At 37.6% G+C, this 25217-nt stretch overlaps 1 protein-coding gene and 1 long non-coding RNA gene across 2 annotated transcripts in view; one reads left to right on the plus strand and one right to left on the minus strand.

Moving 5' to 3' along the window:
- The window catches only part of SPRED1 (sprouty-related, EVH1 domain containing 1), an 85874-nt gene extending 69626 nt beyond the window's left edge, over positions 1–16248 (minus strand). Inside the window, exon 1 of the mRNA XM_012728688.1 lies at positions 16178–16248. Coding sequence (XP_012584142.1) covers positions 16178–16209 — 32 coding nt within the window. The 5' untranslated portion in view covers positions 16210–16248. The remainder of the gene's footprint in view (positions 1–16177) is intronic.
- Positions 16249–16747: 499 nt separating this feature from the next.
- The window catches only part of LOC105853997, a 49265-nt gene continuing 40795 nt past the window's right edge, over positions 16748–25217 (plus strand). Inside the window, exon 1 of the long non-coding RNA XR_001145727.1 lies at positions 16748–16818. This is a non-coding gene — a long non-coding RNA (uncharacterized LOC105853997). The remainder of the gene's footprint in view (positions 16819–25217) is intronic.

Raw genomic sequence — 25217 nt, forward strand, 5'->3', positions numbered from 1 at the left:
CTGCTATAGTTAACCTCCACACAGGTCTCTCACCCACATCTCTTTCAACAGTCCAGGATTAAGAAACAAGACAAAGCTGCTTCACATGTCTCTCTGCTCCAGATGCTCCCTCAGACCTCCTTCTGGCTCCCTATCCTGCTTTCTTCCTTTCAGTCTTCTCTCCAGATTCTTCTCTCTGCTCAGCTCCACCCTCCTTCTAGGTGGGGCAGGGAACCTGGAACCTCCTCTTTTCCTGGGGACCACCCTGTTATAGCATGACATATGGGTAATTAGATATTTATTACTGGATCTAGGACTTTGCCATTCAACAATTACCAAATTCTCACCTATCACTTAAAATTATAATTTTTAAAGATTTTATCTTTAAAAACTCAGTTCCTAAAAGATGAAACATGATATGGAGCATACAGCAAATGATGAGCATACAGAGATTATAAATTACTACTTCAGAGATATTACCTAGAATTGTTAAACAATTTCATTCAGTTCAAGAGAAGTAGGCACAAAAGCTTACATGGCAATCCAAGTCTATCGCAATTACTGTAACTACCTAACATAGTAAAAGTATTGTACTGAAAAATAATTATTAACTTCAAATAGAATTATGCAATGAAATAAAGCATTATGAATTTTTTTCACATTTTAATACTAAAAAGACAAGCAAGTCTATTCTGGAATTAGTAATGAACTGTATAGTGATTAAGTCAAATTGCAAAATTTAAGAGGCAGAGTACTAGAAATCATCTGAGCCATCTTACTCTGACAATGTAAAACTGAAATATTTGTAAATTACTCTCTCAGGAAGACTGTACAACAGACAATGGTTAAGACACAATTAACACAAGGATAGATTAACCAACATTCACCATTCACAAACACATAAAGATCAAGAGATTGATGGGAGTAGAAGAAAAGGGAAGCAGCTTATGAGTTACCTAACAAAGGTAAAATATTTCATCTAAGAGACTGGATTCTATAGTAAGATCTAACCAAGTTTGAAACTCAAATTTGTCATTCCCAGTTAGCTTCATCATGCTTCAATGTCAATCATCTACAAAAGAATGTAATAGTAACTATTAATTATAGGATCTGGGCCCTCCTTGGTGGTATAATGGGTTAGGACGCAGCACTGCAAGCCAGCAGCAGCTGCTTCCGGTAAGTTGGATTCCCAGCCCCGGATGTGATCCATATGTTGCCACAGACTTCTGACCCGCCCATGCTCCTATGCTCCCCTCAGCAGTGTACTTTGCCAATCTGCCTGTTCTGCTCCCCACTCTGTCTCTGATGAATCCTCTCACCACCCCTGCACCTCTGGCCTACACCCCAGTTCTGTATGCGTAAATAAACCTTTAAAAATTATAGGATCCATTTAAAATATTTAAAATAATATTTACTACATAGCAATCAAAAATAATTTTGAGCAAAAATTACCTACTATAGAAAATGCAAATCAACACAATAAGGTATATTTTTATATTCATTCTCTTACATAGCTAGTAGGTGTACAAAGTGGAACTATTTTGGAACACAATTTGGCATTTTTCAAAAACTTTAAAATTTACAACCTACCTTACAATCCAATTATTTTACTTTTAACTATAGACTCAAGAAAAACTTTAACACATGTATCAGAAGCATAACAGAAAAAAGTTCTTAACAGTAATGTGCAAGATAGCAGGTAGCAGGAAACAACTCAAAAACCCTTAGAATGTGTAAACTGGCAGTGTAAATGAATTTTAAAACTATACCCAAAAATGGATGCAACTTAGTAATGCATTACTGAGTTAAAAAAAATAATTTCAACAAGTTGACAAAGAAACATATTAGAAAGACGACAGCCAGTCAAAACAAAATGATCACAAGCCATAAGTATCTGGTTACCATAAAATCTACTACTATAAAAAATACAGTATTGACTTCTCTACCTATGACTGAGGTCAATGAATTTTACCTTATTTAAAATAAAAATACACACACAATAAAACACTTTAACTTAAGATTCAAGATTCCTGAGAAAAGAATAAATTGTCAATTTAATGCCACTGACTAAAACAATTAACATTATCTTAACTATCAGAGAGGTAAGCTATACTTTGAGGTAGAGCAGTTGCACAACGTCACGCTACATGTCTGTTCAAAAAACTAGAACTTCTTCAACAAGTTGGCTAAGACTGAAAAGAGAGCATGCCATTGTTTAAAAACCCCTGGGACTGAAGAATCAGAAATGTCCAAGATCTATCAGTGTGCTGTCCAATACAGGAGTTGCAATCTGCATGAAGCCATTTTAATTACATAAAATTTAAAAATGAGTTCATTACTTGCTCAAGTCACATTCATCATACTCAACGGCCAAACAGTCAGATGGTAGCTACCATAATGGATAGCACAAATAGAAAATTTCTATTATCACAGAAAGTTCTACTACAGTAAATGCTTTAGACTCTGAAGGAATTCTGATAAGGCCCAAGTGGAAGCAAATGAAAATAAGGAAAATTTTATCAGAAAAAAAGTATCTTTCATTAAAGTAAGAAAAAACTTTCAGAAAAACTGAGTCAATGAATTAAAAGCTAGTAGTAAAAAATATGTGTTTTTTCCTACAATTCCTTTATAGTTTGATAACCTCATAAAGACTGGATGGAGATGTATCAGAGCTGGTGGAAATTACCCTTCCCTAAATTAAGATAGTAAGGGTCTTACTGCAATTGTGGAATGAACTTAATACTTTGAAACAAAATAAGGTTAAAAGGCCATTATCATATCTGAATGCACACTGGCAAAATGGCTTACTGTGTCCAAATGCATTTAACAACTGAGTGTATGAAAATTACAATAATTTTACCTTCATTAGTAAAGCAATAAGCGTGCTCAAATAATGGGAAAAAATCAGTAAAATTGATTGTTTAAAGATTAATAATAAATAAAAGCAATACAATTAAAGATAAACAATAAAACTGATTGTTTAAAGATAATGGGCCTCGTACAATGAATTCACATTTACCATGCCCTGATCATTCTTAAGATGTTTAGAATCTCCCCAAGGTCCCTACATCTCAGCATCCTTGTAAATGTTTTGTTACATATGTTTTAAAGGGTATTTTCCAGCCCATTTGATATAGCACTAAATTTTTCATAGATTGACTCTATGTATTTTCAAATAACTTTCCGATATATCAGTTATCGAATCTTTAACTAAGTTCACATTCCTTATATAGAGCTTAGTTAGCTCTTAAGAGGTCCAGACACATTTCAATTGTGCGGCTTCAGTTCATTTTTCTCAGCTTCTTTCTTTTTCCCTTATGGTTTTCCTAAACCTTTTCTGTCTGCCTTCTTTTGTATAGCATCTTTTCAATTTTAATCCTCTAGACTTTCCTTCTTTCCCCCACAAGTTAATCGAGATTCTATATAAATGAATACATTTCCACAAAATTATAATTTCTGAATGGGAAAAAAATTGTCCTCATTAGCACAGATGCTCTAACACTAAAGAAGTTGTTCCAAGTCACATATGTAAGTGGTAAAGGTGAAACTAAAATCCGACAGTTCCCTTTTCCATACAGTTTTGCAGATTTCCTGTCATATATTGTATGATCTGCCTAAAATTTCCCAGGAGAAAAAAAATTAAGACCATTTCTATCTCTTGTTTCCCTGTATACTGTTTTTAACATAGATAAATGCATAGAGGAAAATTTCCTTTATGGGTAATTTCCCCTTATATCCAAGTTTTCCACAATGTGAATGTATTCTTTTTTAATTAAAAAAATCATATTAATCTTTGCTAGATCTCTAAGTACATACTTTTTGTTTGAAAATGGCACCCACTATAATTACAGCACATTCATGACCGTGTCTCAGGACCTATACCCTGGCTATACTGAAATACTACTTCTCATCAGAGAACACTTCCTCTCAGCAAAGTACCATCAGCACTAGGAACATATAATATATAATGTCATAAGAACATAAATACACTAATATTTGGAAGTTAAAATGATTCATTTTTCCCTAAAATAAAACAATTAAAAACATTCACAAGTATTCTCCCTGTTGGTGCAATGGGTTAGAACGCAGCACTGCAGCCCCCTCATTTTGAGTTCAATCCCTTGCCCCGGAGGTAATCCACAAGGCAAGGCAGACCTCTCCTGACCAGCCTGCTGCTTCCCTCAGCAGTATACTTCATCGATCTGTCTCATCGATCTGCCTTCCTGCTCACCACTCTGTCTCTGGTCAATCCTCTCACCACCCCTGCACCACCGGCCTGTACTGCAGTTCTATATGCATAAATAAAAAATCTTTAAAAAAAAAACCCACACTGGAAATCTAACTACATTACTGATTAAAATACATAAATTTCTGAGATTTACCACATTTAAAAATAAACATATGCTTTTAAAAGTCTACGAGAAACATCCTTAAAGAATAACATCCCATATACTGAAGTTTAGAACAGGGAATTTTAACTATAAGGATCTTGACCAGCATTAAATTTTTATACGGAATATAACAGCACAGAAGACAATTCAAGTCAGTCAGAATGTATCACCATTGTATGTGTAAGTTGTTTCATGAAAAGTCTGTGTGTGCGTAGGTGTATGGACATATGTAAGCACACTATGTGAAAAGATAAAATATTATGTATTGGGCCCTCCCTGGTGGCTCTGTGGATTGAAGCATAGCACTGAAAGTGAGCAGCAGTACTTCAGTGCAAGTTAGATCCCCTACCCCCACCACCGTGATCCACACAATGTGGCAGACCTCCCCTGGGACCCATCCGCTGCTCCCCTCAGCAGTGTACTTTGTCCGTCTGCCTATTCTGTACCCACTCTGTCTCTGGTGAATCCTCTCACCAACCCTGTGCCTTTGGCCTGCACCTCAGTTCCTTATGAATAAATAAATCTTTAAAAAAACACACACTATGTATTACTATCACTATCAAAAAGATTTCAAAGTCAGTGTTTCAGGGCACAAGCTTTGTTAGAAGACTTACCTGCCATGCCAACTTTGCCAAGATACCTGTGTTAAGTTCCAGCTTCCATTGTAAATGGGGATATAATAATTTAAAATGGTTACTATGAAGGCTAAATCTATAAATTGATTTTAAGACAGTGCTGCTAGTCACTTACATATTAGCTATCATTTAAGTATGCACTGGTTGCTGTATTAAAAACTCAAGGAACATAAGACACAGGAGAATGAATTTCATTTACAAATAATCCACAATAGAAAAATGTGAGTCTTAGTCACATCAAGAAAAAATATATATTTTAAAAAAGACTTTTAATACAATTATCCTGCTCCTGTAAATTCATCCCAAGAAATTAAAATTGAACAGGAAAAAGAAAGTCACCCTTCCTACTACTACCTAGCTAAATCTATTTAGATAGAGTTAGATGCAAAAATAAGACAATCGTAACTCAGCCAGCAAACAATGTAAACCTGTTTTATAAACTTGATGTATGTTAGGGCTCAGTGCCAATTATACAGTTTCATACAGCAACATGGTCTATGCAGCATGGATAAATTATTTTTTATTAAAAGGGAGGGGGTTTTCTTAGAAAGAAAATTTGCTCTTTCCTGAAATGCCAAGTCTAGGAAAAATTGCTAAGTCTAGCAAAATTTGCTAAGGAAAGTGGTTAAATGACAGATTTAACATTCATCTGCTGTTTCTACCCCTTTCTTTTTAAAAGGATAGTTTTGAAGAGTATCCACATTTGATACAATATATTAATTTATTATATTTTTAACTTTTATTTAATTAAGTTTGGTTCTCTGGATCAAATAACCCTCAGGAAAACAAGTATATAAGTTCAAGTTCCTGATTTCTGTTCACTCAAGATCTTTGTTCATAGATAACTAGGCAACTTCAATATCATTTCTAAACCAAATTTCAGCAATTATATATAAGGCAACTATTTTGTAATCAGCAAATTAGAGTTTAATTCTAGTTTTGTTTAGTTATTGGTGACTATAAAATTATAGACCCTTAACAGTCCAAATTAAAGTTAAGAGACTAAATCAAGAACAGTGAACTTATAGCTAGCAGACTAACCCACATAACCTATTAATGGGGACCCAAAAATGAATATAGCTGCAAACTGAAAATGTATACAGGTATACATTTTTATAAACTCTTTTCTACTCGCCTACAAAAGTCCACCTTTGTTCTTTACACAATATTTGAAATCTGTACTCAACTCTGAAAGATGGCTTTTTCCTATGCAAATGCGAAGAGATGTCAAAGCCACTTCAACTTCTAGAAATACGCTCCCTTTATAACTAACAAGCAGTATTAAAGATCAAACAATATACTAGGTAGACCTGAGTCTTAATGTATTGCCTAATACTCGTTATATCTACCTTTTCACTTAGTCTTAGTTCAGAATATTGATTTAATTATGTTCTGTATAATAAAATTTTGAAAACATTTTCATGAAAAGCTGCTTTTTAACATTTAAAGTATTTTTCAGCAGGTCAATAATTCTTATTAAAAAGTAACCCTACCTTCAGGCTAAGTGAAAATGAGCACTGATTGTTTCATAAACATACCTTTGTCCTCAAGATCTCAAAGTTATTTTTTACTGTTCTCTCTAATCAAAAATTGATACTGGGGGGAAGGAAAGTTAAATTTATCCCTGCTATGTAGGGACACTTTATCACAAAGAATAAAAGTTTCCATGGTTTACTAAACACTACAGGCAACAGTTAAGGTTGAATACCAGGTTCACTGTAGACAATTAGTGAATCTTGTATTGAAAAAGCCTTTCTATCCTCATGAAGAGTGAAGTACCAAAGAATACTAAACTTGCTGTCCAAGAAAATATAATTTATTTAGCTAGGACCCTGTAATATAAATTCAGAAAAACTTTAAAATTCTTAATAAAATTCAAATCTGGAAAGATTGCTCATGTCAAACTTCTCTTCTACTTCCTAATTGCCAACACCCCTTACCTGATAAGACTTTCACTATAGGAGATCCAATTATTTCCAATACTCTCAGTCTTACCAGCTAATTCTTCCCTCCTTTTTTTACCCCCCTTTTCCTGACGTCCTCTTCTTGTACCTCCAGTTGCAAAATTCTTATTACTACTCTTTAAACAGACACAGTTGTAAACGTTCATATCCCTACTCTAAATAAAAAAATTTACATTAAATACACTGGTGCTGGCTCAAGAATCCACTCCACCTCAACTCCTGTTACAAGCAGCAACTTGAACATCCATACTGTTTGGTAGCTGATCCTGAGCCCTTTTCTTCACAACAATCCATTTCTACTTTAATACTTCTTTCTACATCATCTATCTATAGTCTGTTCTTCAATCAAAACTTATCTGTCAGTTTTTCCCACTTCCATTCTATATGCTCTTTAACTTTAACAAACATCCAGTCTCTCAAAATTGCTACTAATCATGTGTCCATCTATCACCTCAATTTTATTTCCTTAAAATCTAGTCTGGATTATAAGGTACCGTGTAGCATAAATGAATTTAATATGAATCTGTTTACCATGTACAATCTTGTGAGGCACTGGACAAGTTACTAAACCTCTCAAGTCTTAGTTATCTCACCTGTAAAGTACAGGTATTACATGGTGCATTTATAAGAAGGATTAAGTCTAACAGTCCCTGACAAACAGTGAAACAATGTGATAAGACTCCTCTTTCTCTACAGCTCAACTTTCTTTAAGTCTTTATTTCCCTTTCGCTCCACTAACTGACATCACCTAACCTAAAAAATAATCTCAACTCCTAATATCCCTCAGAATGACTATTATCTTACCCTGCTGTCTACACTTCATTGCTACCCATTTCGTCTTAAGTTCTTTCTGAATTCTCCTATTGCTAAAGACTGTTCTGTCTTTGGTGTCTCTCTTACATCTCCCTTATAAACATGACTGTTTTTCACTATCCAGCTTTCCATTATTGCTTAGTATTCTCCTTAGGCAGTTTTACACTAGCTTCAACTAAAGACATACAATCTTAAATGTCTTTTGTAGCTAAACCTATATGACGTAAAATACCTTACATGACATTCTCTACACTTTGACACCTTAGTAGGCACTCACAAATTTCAAAGGTCAGAACCAAGTTATTTCCCCATTAAAAGTCATCTCTGCTTCTTCCTAATTCATTTAAAAGCGCCACATTTAAAATGCTGAAGTCATACTACACTCTTCCTACTCTTTCCTTTATGGATAGTCAGATAATCATACTTACTACTTGAACTGTTTCACAAATTCATCCCCAACAATTCTAAATGTACAACTTTCAGCTGCATCTTACCTTATTGTAGGACTCCATTATGAATTTGAGTTCACTTTCTTCCCTTTCCAATCAGCTGTCCAAATAAAATGCACTGTTCAGTTTTCTACACACATTTGCTATCATTCCCTTATTATCCTACTGACCTAAGAGCTGTGGTGAGAAGTGAAGGAGAGTAGCTCAAAAAACAAACTTTCTTTGAATGCTTACTGCTTTTTCTGGAAAACAGGAATTCCATTCAGAAATAATTTTTATGAATGACAACTTCAACAGATTTTCCAAGAAATACTGATTTTTATGAGTTTTTCTTACATGCATCTTGTGGGTCTCATGTTTGAGGTTCTGCTTGTCCCAAGGTTAAATACTCTAGCACAAATATAGACTATTTACAATCTGGCTTCCCACCACTCCTCCATACATTTATCCAGAAAGCTATTGCTTTTCTTTAAACTTTCCTTTTCTGTTTTTTTTTTAATTCTTCCTCTTTTCTTAAATACCCTTCTCCTTTTCCATTGCCCTCATCTAGACTGACACCTAAATGTCACCTCTTCTATAATGCCTTCCTTTAAGTACATACAACTCCTACCTCATCATCCATCCAAGGTTCAATCACTTTTTCCTTCAGTCTTGAAGGAGTTCATAAGCAGAACACTTCAGCACATTTCAGTGGGATCTATTGAGTTCCCTTGCTGTGTAAGGAAAACAGTTAACAGTTTTACTTATCTTTGGATCTCTATGATTAAGGAAAGGTCAGGTATCGAGTAGACACCCAAATGTCACTTAACTAGAATTCTTGAAGAAAAAGTTAATAATAGTATGTCTTGAAAAACTGAGAGAGATCCATATATAAAATTTGACAAATAAAATCCTAAAATGACTTGACATATTATTAAGGGCCTAAAGCCAGGTTTAATCCCTAAAATTCTAACCTCAAAATATCAACATAATTCACAATAAAACAACATTGAAAAATCTGGCAGAAATAAAAAAAAGTTTGGTGACTTTACAGCAAAGTCACAGAACATTTTGATGTGGTAAACAGGCATAACAACTTTGAAAAAGTAGCTTCAGAAAAGACACAATTTACTAAATTTCACCTTAATCCTTGGTAATCTTATACCAAGATTACTGCATACTTGTTAAAGTAATTTTTAACTGTATACAGATAACGTGTCCTATCATATGTGATAGTATCATTACACATTACCAGCAGAGAAAATCATATTCTACATTCCAAATCATAATAGCCTATTATTAAAACAATAATCCCTGATACACAAAGTAAAAAATAAAATAAAATAAAAACTGATGAGTTCAGTTAAATTATTCAGAATTTACTAAACCTTATTCTCTACCCTCTAACAGAAAGAAAACATCTTCCAAAATTCTACAACTACAGATGCAAAGTAACTTCCACCAGTCAGTTCTACATTTATGAGTAACAGGAATGATATATTAAACGTATGTTTCTGAAATAAGAAAACTATCACTCAGAAGCTGGAACTCTTGAGCTAAAAGAAATTATCAAATAATCAAATCCAAGAGTCACGTTTTGGATCAGAAAAAATTAAAGTCTAAAATTCTAAGAAAAAATACATAAATCTATTTGTGAACATTTACATTATAAATTTATAAATTATGAACATTTACTTGCACATTAAGGGATGTGACTGAAAAACAATATTGCCATTTGATTATCTTTTCTCTCCTTTCATCTTCAGATGTTATAAAATCATTGCTTTTCTCATTTTGATCCAGTCTTAGAATCACAAGATAAACCCAGTTTGACAGTGAGCCTGTTTTTACTTTTTTTTTTTAGTTCACTGAATTGAGTTAGACTTGCTACTTTTTAAAAATTCTCAGCCATTATCTCTGAATATTTCTCCTCCTCCCTTACCTCTTCTTTTAGAACTGTTACCTTTATGTTTAATGTCATCATTCTTAACCTTCCTATTTTATCTTTGAGTTCAGTTTGTTGTGCTTTTGTCTACAGCAGATAACTTTTTGTGTCATGGACTTCTTTGGCAGTGCATGAAATCTATAGCCTCTTCAGAACAATATTAGAGGCTTAAACAAAATACACAGTTACAAAGAAAAATCAATTATACTAAAATAGCTATTAAAATATTTTAATTTTGATACAGTAATACATGCTTCTTCATTAACATGAAAATGTAAGCTTTAAGAATAGTTTAATAACTAAAACATTTTTAAACTACCAATGACTAGAAGCATTATTCTAAGATATTTGTAACAACAGCAAATTTACTGTAAGAAGAAAAATCTGATTTCTATTGGTGTTATGAGTTGTATTGTAGTCTTCCAAAAAACCTATGTTGGAAGTCCTAACCCCACAACCTCAGAACCAAGAACTTACTTGGAAATAGAGAAAGTTTTTGCTGAAGTGATTGTATAAGAGGTGGTCTTACTGGAGGAGTAGAATGAGCTCCTAGTCCAATATGACTAGTTCTTCAAAGAACATGGCCATGTGCAGGCATGATGATGAAGACAGAGAACAGACTTAGGCAGCTTCAAGTCAAAGAATGTCAAAGGTAACACCAGAAGAAAGGAAAGGATTCCCATAGTAGTTTCAAATGGAGCATAGTCCCACCAACAACTTGATTTTGATTTCCTAACCTCCAGAACTGAAAAAATAAATTTCTGTTGTTTAAAGCCACCTTGGTATTTTCTTATGGTAGCCCTGAGAAACTAATACAACTGCTGTCACAAGCACTAGCTCTAATGCTATGATTGGTAGGCATTTCCTTCCATTAAACAAGTTTCAGTTAGAGATTAGTAAAAACATTCTGAATTCTAAGAACCCTATGTCTAAGCAATTTAATACCTTTGTCTCAGATCCATTACTAATGAGGCAAAGTTTTAACAAAAATAATGAACTATGTTTAAAGAAAAACAAATCAACAGATTTTTTTTTTTTTTTGCCTGTCTCAAACCATTGGGAGTGTCACAAAGTATCTCAGGGATCTGTAATGACTTTGGTCTGGATTCTAAAATGAGATAAAAGTAGGACACAAACTTTATTTCTAAACACAGAAACTACATCTATTAAAAATGAAAAAGTTCATCTTGTTTATCTGTTTTAACTTCCTGAACCAATTAAATGTACAATCATCCTTTGGATCAATGGCTTGTATGAGTGACCAAATGAAAAAACTTACTTTTGACATCTCTTGGCCAATGAGTAAAGTATGAGGGTTGATAATGTCAGTATATTCTGCTTAGAACTACATAAGCTGGTGTTTAAACCCAGTAATCATTTGCTCATGTATCCCATAAATCCATTAAAAAAAAAAGCACTACAAAATACAAAATTCTCCATCTGTGGTGTGTATGTTATCAATGACACCTGGCTACCAGGATCAAAATTAGACAAAAAAAAAAGTCTTAAGAGATTATGAATATACCAATTTTTCCCAAAATTTCTAACTTCATTACTAAAAACTACTCATGCTCTTATTTCATCACCCATCAGATCTGTGCCTAAAGTCTTTCATTTGCTTAAAATGCCAACAACAATATCATGAAATTATTCAGTTAACAAATATACATGTTAAAATCTAAAGACTTTCAATGTATCTATTACTATATTACTTTCGAGTTATTAGCACAGGGCTGTGTACAATTTGAACACTTGTTTCAAAGTCCTTCATTTACAAATGACCAAACTGAGGCCTACAACAACTATCAAGTGTTTATAATCTCCACATAATGTCCTAGTGACAGCTAGGACAGAAACGCATCTCTTAATTCCAGACCAAAGTACTTTACATTATAGGTGTATAGTGTATAGAAGTTGGTGAGAATAAATAAACTACCTGCAAATAAATGCATTTTGTATGACCACTTTTTCTAATTATAGTATAATGTTTAGAAAGTCCAGAAGCTTAAAACAACCTAACACGTGTTTTTGATCATTTATAATCCAACACACTTTTTAAAAAACAGGGAAAAAATCACCTTATTTTCACTTTTAAAACTGGCAAAAAGAATTTCAAGTAGCTGGACAGACATTTCAAATATAAACCCTCTTATACACCACGTTTCTCTTTTCTAGTGGACAATTTAGCAAAAAGAACAAACCTTAAAATTTGCCTTATATATATATTTTTTAAAGATTTATTTATTTATTTATTCATACAGAACTGGGGTACAGGCCAGAAATGTGGAGGGTGAGAGGATTCACCAGAGACAGAGTGGGGAGCAGAACAGGCAGATCCAGGGAGTACACTGCTGAGGGGAGCGGAGGGCGAGACAGGAGAGGTCTGCTGCTGCCCTGCAACACGTGGATCTCCTCCAGGGCAGGTGGGGATCGAACTCATGCTGAAGTGGCTTTAGCTCCTTAGTGCTATGCTTTAACCTGCTGCACCACCAGGGAGGGCCCAAAATTTGCCTATATTTTAACTCTATCCTTATACAACCTCTCAAGGAAAAAGTACTCGATTTGGAAGAAGGAAGAAAGAACTCATATGAAAAGCCATGTTGTTCAGAAATACCAGACGTATATCCAACAATAGTAGGCAGATTAAAAACTAAAGTATCTTGTAAACTGAATAGAATGTAGCCATTAAAATGTATGTTCCGGGAAATATTTAATGACAGGAAAATATTCACAGTATATTAGGCTGTAATATTTACAGTGCAATGCCATTCTGCTGAGAATGTACATGCATAATAAATCACATACTACCTGTGTAAAATCATTTATCACAGAGCTGGGCACATAGTAAAAATCCAATAAATGAATAAATTCAGCTTTAAAGATAAGGCTTGCTTATATATTAAATGTTAAGATTTGTTATCTGAAGTAGGAATTCAAATAATAATTATTTATTCACTTTAAAGACAATTTGTACATTACTTGAAATAAACCATTATTCCACATGAAGGGGACTCTTTAAAATTTCAATTTAACAAAAATAATTAACTATTCTTTTAATGCACTTCTAATTCCTAGTAAAGTTTAGAGAAGAAAAATAAACTCTACCAACCTTCCCCGAGTTTGGCACTGCATAAAAACAAAGCTTTACATACAACATAATCTTCACTAAGTCTTAATTAAATTTATATTCTCTATCAACTTCTGAGAGCTGTCTATCTCTCTACACAGAATTCAAATTTCAAAGAGGACATACACTAGAGGACTTCAAAATGAGATTTCTAAAGACCTTACAAGGATTTTACCACAATGGCTCTCTCAATAAGATTACAATTTCCCAAGATATGTGAGAAAAACATTCCAATGTTAAGAACAGTCTCTACTGCAATTAAATTGTGAGTTTAAAAAAAAGGAATATATGTATGTATGTATGTATGTGTATACATATATATACACACACATAAGGCACAAATAAAATTCACATTACATGGCAGTTTAAAACCATGCTAAAGCTGTAAGTGCATCTACAGTAATATATCTTGTTTCTTCAAAATATGTATGGTTTAAATAATGAATTGCCATTTCAAGCTATCACATTTTAAAGATTTCCAGATGAACACATCACTTTCAAAAATAGATCTTTTAAAGTAAAACCTTAAACCTTAGGAGTATGTCCCTATGAATAGTCAACACTTCATAGCAAAATAGTAAAAAAAAAAAAAATAAAAAATAAAAAAAGTTAATTACTCATGTCCTATAACAACACAAGAAAGTTCTTAGGGAATAACATTAGTTAAAATAGGACAAATTTAATGGGGGGGGGGGATACCCTGGACAATGTGATGGCACACGGGTGATTTGGTGATGGGAAGCCCATGAGGATAACTACTGAGATGGAAAAATGCACAAAATGATGTAAAAATAAACTATTCTATATTTTTTAAAAACTAGGATACATTTGTGGAAACAGAATTTTAAAAGTATGGGTGAGAAAATTTCCAAGTAGTTCCATATTAATTATTAAATGTAAGTTAAAAACAATTTTCTCAATAAAAACTGGTGTTTCAAATACCAGCATATTTGGGGTTAAAACACTGGGAATTTTTACTCTTTGGTATTGTAATGGCTTGATGTATCATAGACTGGTAATACCTTGCCAAATACTTGCACTCTCATTTTGTCCCTGAGAAGTATTACAGAAAGAACCCATTTAGAAACAATATATTTGACATGTGTATCAATTCACATTCTCCCTTATTTTCTATTTGCTGCACCAAGGAGACAATATTTTATTTTAAATATGATTACTAATCCTTTCCCACCTCTAAAATAAACTTGACATTTTTATCCAAGCTACTTTCCAAAATGAGACCAGTAAAAACTACAGTCATTAAGTGCAGGGATGTTAGCAGTTTTTCTCCTAACTGTTATCTGAGATACTTCTTGATCTCTCTCAAAGTAGGACTAATCTGCGGAAAGCAGTGAGACAGTGTATTGCACTGTGAATGGACAGCCAGGTATTTTATGAATGGAGGCGATCACGTGATCCCAGCACCTCCCCGAACAGATATTTCCCACATAACTGTGTCAACATTCTGAGAACAGGGGTAGTTGTTTGTGTGTGCTTGACTTGTAATTTAACATGTAACTTAGAATTTCCCTTACTTTCTGAACTTAAAACCGGACAGAAGATGGACGGTCAAATATCGATTTTTTTCTTGGGAAATCCTTTCAAGATGTCCAAGGTGATGGGTGTTTAATTATTTTTTTTATGAATGAAGACTGTGCTATGCAAATGAGGACGATTCACAAAAAGAGAGAGAACATGGCGGCCACTTCTGCTTCTTGACTGCACTGACACTGCAGCAATCTACCTTCTCCCACACGCTCATCAGAAGAGTGTGTTGGGGGGGGGGGCGTCTGGGGGGAACGCTGCTTGACATTTTTCGAGCTTTTTTACGTTAAACAGACTTAGGTTTGGGACTTTAAAGTTCTCTCAAAAAAGGTCAGACTTGAGGAATGCACTTTATTTAAAGGAATGCATCCCAGGACTAGTCTTAATTCATTTAACTCTTTCCAACCCTCCAAAGGTAAACAAAACTAACTTAATTACAAGAAAACGGATGCTAATATTCTGAGTGGAATTAAATCCCGTCTCCACAGAAAAAAGGCTACTGCACGATTATACTTGCAGGCAGCTGTTAGGTTCAGCAATATTTAAAAGGCAAAGTATTTCATTTAGAAAACACAGCCCAAATAAACAAAAACTTAAATCGGGAAGCTCTAGAAATTAATGAACACATCAACTTATTCAGTAATATAAATGCCATAAAGTCAATGTAAACCATACAGCTTAGGGATAAAAATTAGCATTTAAGTTTCCACATGTTCTTGATAAAAACATGCCCACTATTCACCAAGGTAAAATATAATAGTTCAACATCTCCCCCCCCCCCGAGGTGTCTTAATCCTATTAAATTCTAAAAATGTCTTAGCTACATTTTTTACAAAAATCTCACAGGTCATAAGTTTAAGGGGGGAGGGGAAGACTTAATCGGTATTAAGAGTCACTGACTCATCGAATTAAGATTCAAGAGCAGTTTGCAGCAAGAGGTGCTCCCACACATTAGTTTCCAAGTGAAATCGCTTTAAAGCAGCAGGCTGGGTATTCGGGGTGTGCTAATTGGTATGCAAAAGTGAAAAAGGGCAGCTCAGGGGTCGTCCAGCAAAGGGGGCAATAACCACCCGGCCTGCGTGCATCCACTTGAGCAGATCTCAAGGGTATACGAGTGCCACCCCACCCCAACACTCAATACCCCACCCCAGAGGAAGGCAACTTAGAGTGGGGAGGGTTCTGCCATTAAATAAAATGGCTAAGGAAATCAATTGGTATGTTCAGAACTAGATGCATCGAACTCTCTGGGGCTGTAAGCTTTTCGGCACCCAAGTCTTAAGGGTCTAGGGGAGTGCGGGGAAGGGATGGGGGGGAGGGGGGTCAAGTAATCAAGATCAATGAGGCGCTTACTCGTTGTCAGAAGTCGCCGTCTCCTCGCTCATCTTTCCCTCACCGTGATCCGATCTGGAGATGGAGCAACAGCAAGCGGAGGAGCAGCAGCAGCAGCAGCACCGACGGGCAGGAGGCAGCGGAGGCCGGGGGGGCGCGGGGGCAGCGGCTCAGGGGCCTCACCATGGTGGATGCCTCACTCGGAACGGTGCCCCCCCAGCCGGGAACTCCGACCACCCCCACAAGGGGGTGGCGGCAACAACCTCCTCCGTGGCGACCCCAGCCTCTTCCCCCACCTCAGCGCCCAGCCCGGGGATCCGAGGAGGCCGGGAGGGTAGTGGGCAAGGAAAAGGAAGCGGGTCTGCGAAGGCTGGCTGGAGAGCTGCTCCTCTGGTCACCGGGGTGGAGCGCAGCGGGGTCCGGCCAGGAAGGAGCGTGCGGGCGGGCGGAGAAGCCGGGAGCAGAGGCGGCGCTTCCCTCAGGGATGCGGCGAGGAAGCAGAGCTCCGCTCGGTGGGGGCCGGCGGGGGGGTGCCGAGCCCAGGCTCCGGGCAGCGGCGGCGCGGTCCTGCCCGAGCCCACCCCACCATCTCCCGCCTCGCCGTCGGCTGCCCGCTCAACCCCCGGCGGTGACCGGGCGGTCCTCAGAAACGAGTAGAACCGGTGAGGGGCCTGGCCGCGGCGGATTCCTCCAGACACGCTCCAGCCGGGACGACTTCAGAAGGGGGAGGAGGGGGCGGAGGGGAGCGTGTGGGGCGGGGGCCGGCGAGAGCCCCAACCCGAGCCGGAGACGAGCGGGCGCGCCCGGAGAGCAAGGTCCCGGGCCGCGGCAGGAGAGCGACGAGAGCGGCCGCAGGTCCCCGCCAGCCGGTGCCCACCAGTAGCTCGGCGGGGCAGCTCCTCACGCCCGCCCGAGGGGAGCCGCGAGGGGGGCGGCGGAAGCGCTCACGCCGCCCGCTCCTTCCGCCGCCGCCGCTGCCCGAACCGGGGGCGCCCGCGGGAGAAGGAGGCGAAGTAGTCCCTGGCGACTTCTCCCGGGCGCCTGCTTCCACCCGGGCCAGAGCGGGCACGGGGTGAGGTCGCCGAGCGGGGTGACTGGGTTGTGAGGGCGTGTGGGTAAGAAGACTAAAAGCTGCGGCCTCCGGGCGAATCACTGCAACTCGAAGTCGTGTGCAGCATAGCAAGTTTCAGGAAAGTAGTTCCCCCCTCCCTTCATTTCCCAAATCGTTGTCGAGCCACTGAGCGGGGAAAGGAGGAGGGAGGCGGAGGGATACGACAGGCACTGTGCTTGGTCTGCGTGCGCGCGCTCCAAACTCTTGGCACGCTGCGAAAGGGGGCGGGGGTGTGAGCTGCACGGCGAGCTGCCTGGGAGGCTGCCTTGTTGCGGGGCTCTACTCCCGTTACTCGCTTTGGAATATCCGGATTGTTTGAACCCAGATGCCAGAATGACAGTATGCACAGGGATGAGATTTGGAACCTACTCATTTCTGCCGTTTGTGTGTGTCTGTGTGTGTGCACGCGCGTGTGTTCCTTGCATAGCAAAGAATGGAACTAACATGAGTTCATCTTTAGTTGGTGGGGGTTAGAGGGAGGGACTGTACAAAGAGAGCTCCGCCTGCTGTCCCTCTGGTTGCATTGCTGCAGTCCCCAAGCTGCATGCACAGCAGGAGTTTGTGGTGTGTGTATGTAAACGGGAGCGCGCGCGCGCGCGCGTGTGTTAGAGAAATAGTTATAATACCTTGGATTCTTACTGCGCAAGGGGCATTACTGTGCTGGGCATTCATTCCCGAAAGCTACAGTGGTTGTTAATGGAGAACGACTTCCATTGAAGCCCGGGGTAGGCGTGTTACAGGAATCTGGCGCAGCCAGAAGCACAGGAAATAACTCCCGCTGCGAAGTGAGGTTGCATAACTATAGCGCAGAAGATGCCTCTGTGGCACGAACTGCTTTGAACGGAGGCGGAACGATTATTGAATTGGCAGCTGTCACGTTTGCATTGTTAGAAAACGATGTATACTTTCATCTCAAAAGATTTTGGACTGAAACCTGCTAGGGTTGAGGATTGCAAACTAGGGTCTGAGGGACCAGAGCATTCAAGCTCCTCGCTCTGCAAATTCTATTTTCTCTTTTCTACATAGAAAAACAAACTATACATGTTCTGTCTGGGACACAGTCACAAGCGCTCCAAAGTTCCTGACTCATCTCCCTTAGGTATCAATCTAGCTCTATATCCACTGCTTTCATTGTCAGATTTCTGCAACCTGAGAATGAAGATTGCAGCTCCTGCCACCTTGAGGGATAAAATAATTCCGGAGGAAGGAAAAAAGCGCAAGAACCTCCCAAACAAGCCAGCACTTCTCATTTGTCATCCTTCTCCAGAAAATTTCAGTACTGTTCTCAGGAGCGCATACTTTGAAGCCTGTGAACTGTTTTGCACATAGTAGGCACTTAATAATGTTTGATGAGTTAATAAAGGTGCAAAATCATGCCGCTAATTTTTGAGGTTTCTCTTGTAACTCTTGTATCCTGTCCGGGCAGCAGCGCTGCCCTTATTTGGAGTGAAGGAGACACAATGTTGGACAGGAAGAAGTGAGGTGATCTGCTGTAGTCACACCTTTCCTCTTTTTCCTTTGAACCTAGGATTTCTATCTTGTTCCTGTGCAGAACCTGGGAATGTTGGTAGTGGCCTTCTCTCCTTCCATTGGTCACAGCTGAATCAAGCCCCATCACATAATTTGTGTGTTCTAAATCAGTTGCTTGAACTCTGTGTCTGTATAAAATGGGAATAATAGTACCTGATTCATAGAGCTGCTGTCCTGACTAGTGAGTTAATAACAATAAATAATAAAAAAATTAGAACAAACTGAGTTCAATAAATCCTAACTTTTACTATAATTTTGTTAAGGAGCATAGTAATCAACACTGACTACCATTAAATCTTGCTCTGCAGATTTAATGTAAAGCATTCAGTATCCTTGTTCATTTATTCATCAAATACCAGTTTTCTCCTGTGTGGTACTACCATTTAGCCATCAATAAAGGGTAGCTCTCAGAGCGATTATTATTAAATAAGTACAAGGAAAGTTGGATCATTTGCAAAGGCCTTATTCTTTCGAAGAAGATTTGACTCTGAGGTTCAAATGCCTCAGGGAAATAATTATAAGCTCTGGGAGAATATGTGATGAATGTTTTGTCTGTCATGTATGTGCAAGGCATTGTGCTGGCCACTTTTTACACAGATTGCTAAAGCAGCAAGATATGCTCAATAGCCCTAGAATGCTTTTTTTTTTTTAAAGATTTATTTATTTGTGCATACAGAACTGGGGCACAGGCCAGAGGTGCAGGGGTGGTAAGAGGCTTCACCAGAGACAGAGTGGGAAGCAGAATGGCAGATCGATGAAGTACACTGCTGAGGGGAGCAGTGGGCAGGTCAGGAGAGGTCTGCCGTGCCATGTGGGTCACCTCCAGGGCCAGGGATTGAACTCATGCTGAAGTGGATTAGCTTCTTAGTGCTGTGCTTTAACCTGCTGAGCCACCAGGGAGGGCCCTCAATAGCCCTAGAATGCTTTTTAAACTGTTCTTAAGCCCATGGCCAAAGTTGGTCACTAAACCAATCATTGTCAGTAGTAGTCTTCTCCATGCCATTCCCTGGATGCTTCTGTGCTCTTTTCAACAGTGCATTTGTAGTTCTCTTCTCTCATGCACTTGTTGAAATTATTACCAACTTAAAAAAAAATTATCTTGGTCTATCCAGAATGCCAGTGAGCTTTCTTTTCTGAAATCATTAGAAGTTGTCCTGACATGAGGCTTAGGGCTCAGGGGTCTTCTAGTCTGACTTTCTATTAGCAACCGCCTTAGACTCAAGAAGCCTTACCTTCTTTATCCCAGTTCCTGGACTTGGGAACCAAATGCATTGTATGTGGATTCTGGATTCTTGGAGGCTGGTTTGAACAAATATTTTAAAAATCGACATAATTGAGGAAATAGCACTAACTGACAATGGGTGATAGTAAAAAATTGTTTTAAGTATTAGTGTTGTGTTTGTGTGTTTTAAATCCTTATCATTCAGAAGTACATATTGAAATGTTTAAGGTGCAATAAGCTATTTGAGATTTGCTTCAAGAAAATCCAGTAGGGTAAAGAGTAGGGAGAAATAGGTAAGGATAGGGATGAAACAAGATTAGTTATGGATTGATTATGAGTGCATTCTCTTTACCATTTTATAAATAGTTGAACCATCAACATGAGTTTGAACTTCAGTGGTCCACTTATATTTGCATAGGATTCTGTGTTCGCAGATTAAAACAACCTTGGATATGGGTTAGTTGGGTAGATCCCTAGAGACCCAATCAGAGATTGTGATTAGCAGATCTAGAATGGGACTGGCAACTCTTCTGTACCAGAAGTATGTCCCATACTTGGCCCTTCATGGTTCACAGTCTTCTTCCTCTTTCCTTGCAACTATTGGGTTGTTGGAAAAGTCAGGACATATTTTTCCTATGTTTTCTATGTAAAAATCCATCATGACTTGTCCAACAACCCAATGTTAATCCTATTTCCAAACACAATCTTAATTGAAACCTGGCCCAAAGTATATCGTAGGCTCAGGTAGTTTATTGGTCAAGACCCAAAGGTTAGTTTACCTTTCAGAGAAAGATCTGTTTCATCTTAAGTTCCAACTCCATGTAATTTGTATTATTACCAATGAGTATTAGTCTAGAAGAATTCTGAGAACTCTTAGGGTAGCAGGGCAGGGAACACTTGTATTTGTTCGGTTGTCTTTTCTCAGGTGAATCTATATGAAGGAAGTTGTCAGAATAGTTGATATTCACAGGTAGCTCTCAATACTATTGTATTCATTTTGGGAATTAGCCACAGCCATTTAACAATCTGTCACAGATGATTTATTATCAAAAGTGTCCATGGTAACACAATTGCCAAGTAAATACCATTGCAGATCTTCCTCAACTTATAATGGAGTTAACTCAGGAGTAAACACATTGTAAGTTAAAAATATCGCTAAGTCAAAAAAAATTATATATATATATATATATATATATCACTAAGTCAGAGTCCTCTCACATACACTCACCCACCTCCAAGTATTTGGTCTGCACCCTTATGTCGCAGTTCTTGAGTAAATAAAACCAAGTCTTAAAAAAATACACTGCTAAGTCAAAAATGTACTTAATGCATATAAGCTACCAAACAGCATAACCTAGCCTAACCTAGCCTACCTTAAACATTCTCAGAATATTTACACGAGCCTATAGTTGAGCTTTAAAGCACCTAAGCAAAGTCTATTTATAAGGTGTTGATTATCCCAAGTAATTTATTGAATACTGTGCTGAAAGTGACAAACAGTTTGCAGACTATAAACTGTTTGTCTAGTGATTTGGAAGCTGAGTGGGAGCTAGGCTTGCTATCACCACCCAACATCACAAGACAATCATTAGCCCAGGAAAAGATCAAAATTCAGAGTATGGCTTCTACAGAATGTGTATCACTTTCACACCATCAATAAATAAAAAACACTTGTAAGTCAGGGACCTTCCATATAGGATACCATCTAAGATAAGAAATCACAGCATTTAAAGGTCACAACATAGTCTTCTGGGTTCTAGGCAGGTCACAGCAGGGTTCACACACACAGCAATGGTGCCTCATGGGTACTGCAGGTAGTGTGAAGCTCTTCAGTTCAAAGCGTGTTTTCATTCCAGATCACTCGGTTCATCGTGATCATCTTTCTGATGAACTCAGAATTTGTCTTTTCAAATTCCTTTACTTTGCATTAAAAATCTTTTTTTTTTGACTAATCAACTTTTTGTGGGTGGATAGATGTTTTTCCAGTTAAATTTTAAGCAGCTTGAAGGCAGAGACTGCATTTTCTACTTTTCAGCATTCTCTTCAGTGGTTTTAAATACAGCCATGTCTCGTTTTGTTGCACTTTATTGCACTTTGGGACACAGCATTTTTTAGACTCTTACCAGCAAAAAAAGATAACCATTTGCTGAAGATTCAGATGATGGTTAGAACTTTCTTTTAGCAATAAGTAGTTTTTAATTAAGAAATGACATTTTTTAACATAATGTTATTGCATACTTTATACATTACAGTATAGTTTAAATATAACTAGTACTTTCATTAGGAATTTTAAAAAAAATGTGTCACTCCACTTACTGGGATATCTTTATGGTCTAGAACCAAACCCCGTAATATCTCTGAGATATGCCTGTAATAGAAGTTTTCCATGTGAAATATTGTGCCTAACTCCAGATTTTATGTCAAAATGAAGTTGTATTGGAAGCCAGGGGTCCCCTTTCACTTCCTGTTGGGACTTGAGCAGTAGTGCAAGGTTGCCTCTCACATACACTGTTGGTGCTCATAAGCAATTATTTGTGTATTTGAGAAGCCAAAAGAGGAGACAGCCATATCAACAGTTGATGTCCTCATAGTATAGAAAATATATGAACACATTTCCATTTCTAAAATTACTCTTAATGTTACCCATTAGCAGATGTTATAAAAATTTAGAACCGTGGTTAATATGTGACTGGATCAAAGAAGACCCTATTTTCATGCTGTGCTTTGTTTAATGAGTCTCCCCTTTTTTTTTTTTTTTTTTTTTGTAGTGTAACCAGTCTGTAAGCTAATGAGCTCTGCCTCTCAGTGGAATTACTAAATGGTAACCATGTTACTAAATAGTTTCCTAGCCTCTGGCATGAGTCTGTTTCTCCACCACCAGGGTTTCCGTGTTCTCCAAACTAATACAAAGTATAAAGGATAAGGGTACTATTTAATTTTTCTCCCAAAGGACTGCAATTGTTGGTCTGGTAGTATCCTGTGAGTGTGAAATCAGTTTACTTTTAATGCTCTAACTGCCTTTTACAGGAAGTTTCCACAAGATTACAACGAGTACAAGGGAAATGAGCAGTTTGTGATTTCCTTTATTTTCAGTATAATCTTAGCAGGGAGGATGCTTACCAGGTCCAAAACTACTAAATAAAGCATTCCTTCCTTACCATCGTTCTCCCAAATGATTTTGGCTTTCTTGTTCTTTGAAGGCCAACCCCATTACAACACATATGAAGAACTGAAATATCCATTACAAAAGAATTCCAAAACCATGTGCATGTAGCATCATTTCAGTACAAGAGAGTCTAGGTAATTCATTGGATTTTGTTTTCATTATGGCATTTAACTACCCTTCTTGTGACTAATAATTAGCTAATTGCATAGGGCTGCAAAATTTATGAAGTCCTTTAAAAACTTACCTTCCTAACACCTTTCACACTAGATAATACAAACTCCAATTTACAAAGAGAATTAGGAACTAAAGGTCAAAGGTGACTTGTCAGAGGTCATACATTAAAGTTCAAACTCTAATTTTCTGTTTCAAAAGTCCAAGTGTGATTGTGTGTGTAGTAGGTATTACTTCTCTAAATGGGCTCCTTGGTGGGATGATCCATTTCAAGTCATTATTCTGTGCATGATGACTCAGTATAAGAACTCCACTTTAGAGAAAGGAGTCCACTCCTTAGTGGGCCCTATGTACAAATTCCTTTTATTATCAGTTCTCAGAGTGTGATCTGGAAACTGTAGGGTCTCCTTTATAGATAGATAGCCAATTACAGAGAGACTTCTTCCATCATCAGATATAAATAAATAAATAAACAAATAAACAAACAAACAAACAAACAAATAAATAAATAAATAAAAGAGAAAAAGAAATCTGGTTTTCTTTTGGCCATGCTAACAAGTTTATTGATCATGGTAACCATCAGGCATGGCTACATAAATTAAAATTAAAATTAAGTAAATTCTATAAGATAAAATCCTTCAGTTATACTAGTCAAATTTCAAGTGCTCAGCAACCTCAAATGACTTATGGTCACCATCTACATATGGAACATTTCTATCCACAGGAAGTTCTTACATGTGCAGATATATTGTTATAAAAAACACAGTAGTTATCTTGTTATGAATACAGACATCTAACAATAATGTGCTCTCAAATTGTCATTATTGATTTGAACAGGAGTATTATATGTCTCCCTTGTTTTGATTTCTGAGGTGTTTCATTGTCATCAACCAAGAGTAAACGGAAGAATAATTTCACAATTAAACCCTTTGATAAACCCACAAAATATACCTATTGGGAAACACTAATTCGCTGATTGTTTTTATTTATATAAAAAATTTAAGGAGTTATTTATTTATGCATACAAGAACTGGGGTGCATGCCAGAGGTGCCAGGGGTAAGAGAACTGATCAGAGATGGACTGGGGAGCAAAACAGGTGGATTGACTGAAATACACTGCTGAGGGGAGCAGTAGACAAGACAGGAGAGGTCTGCTGTGCCATGTGGGCCACCTCCCTGGCTGGGGATTGAACTCAGGCTGTAATGGCTGGTGATAGCTTGATTGTGTTGTACCATCAGGAAGGCCCCTTAAACACATGCTTTAAATGTTCATGTTTACTACTATAAATTCTTGCTGCTCAAAGCTGCATAGCTTCAATGGGAGTTTGTTAGAAATGCAGACTCTTAAGCTCTACCTGAGCCCTGAATTTTAATATTCATTGTAACATCTCTAGATGATTCACTGGCACATTAAAGTTTCAGAAGTCCTGCTATAAATAGTATTACTGGTCCATCCTAATCTAGACTTGCTAATAGTTCTTCAGACTCAACCAGCCACCACATATACACAAGTAAGATATTCTCACCATCATTTTCTGCCCTTTTCCTACACCCCAAAGATATTTGTTCCTATTTCCTTTAAGACATTTCTTTCTGATCTTTGATTTGGACCACTTAGCCTCTTGTCTATGTTCCCTGCAATCCTGGGACTCCCTTTGGAAACTGCTCCCTAAAGAGCTGCCCTTTTCCTCCACGGCATATGTATGTGTTTGCATACAACAGTGGCTCTGCCAGACAGTCCTTCACTTTTATATACATCTAATTTACATGTGCTACATACTTTAATGGTTATAATTGAAGGTCAGAATATAGAAGTTTAAGTGAAAGCGTTTGGAGGGGAGTTACACAGGAAATGTCAGTA

This window comes from Condylura cristata, unplaced genomic scaffold, assembly GCF_000260355.1.
Source record: "Condylura cristata isolate star-nosed mole 26May11 unplaced genomic scaffold, ConCri1.0 scaffold00023, whole genome shotgun sequence".
In the NCBI taxonomy this organism is placed as follows: domain Eukaryota; kingdom Metazoa; phylum Chordata; class Mammalia; order Eulipotyphla; family Talpidae; genus Condylura; species Condylura cristata.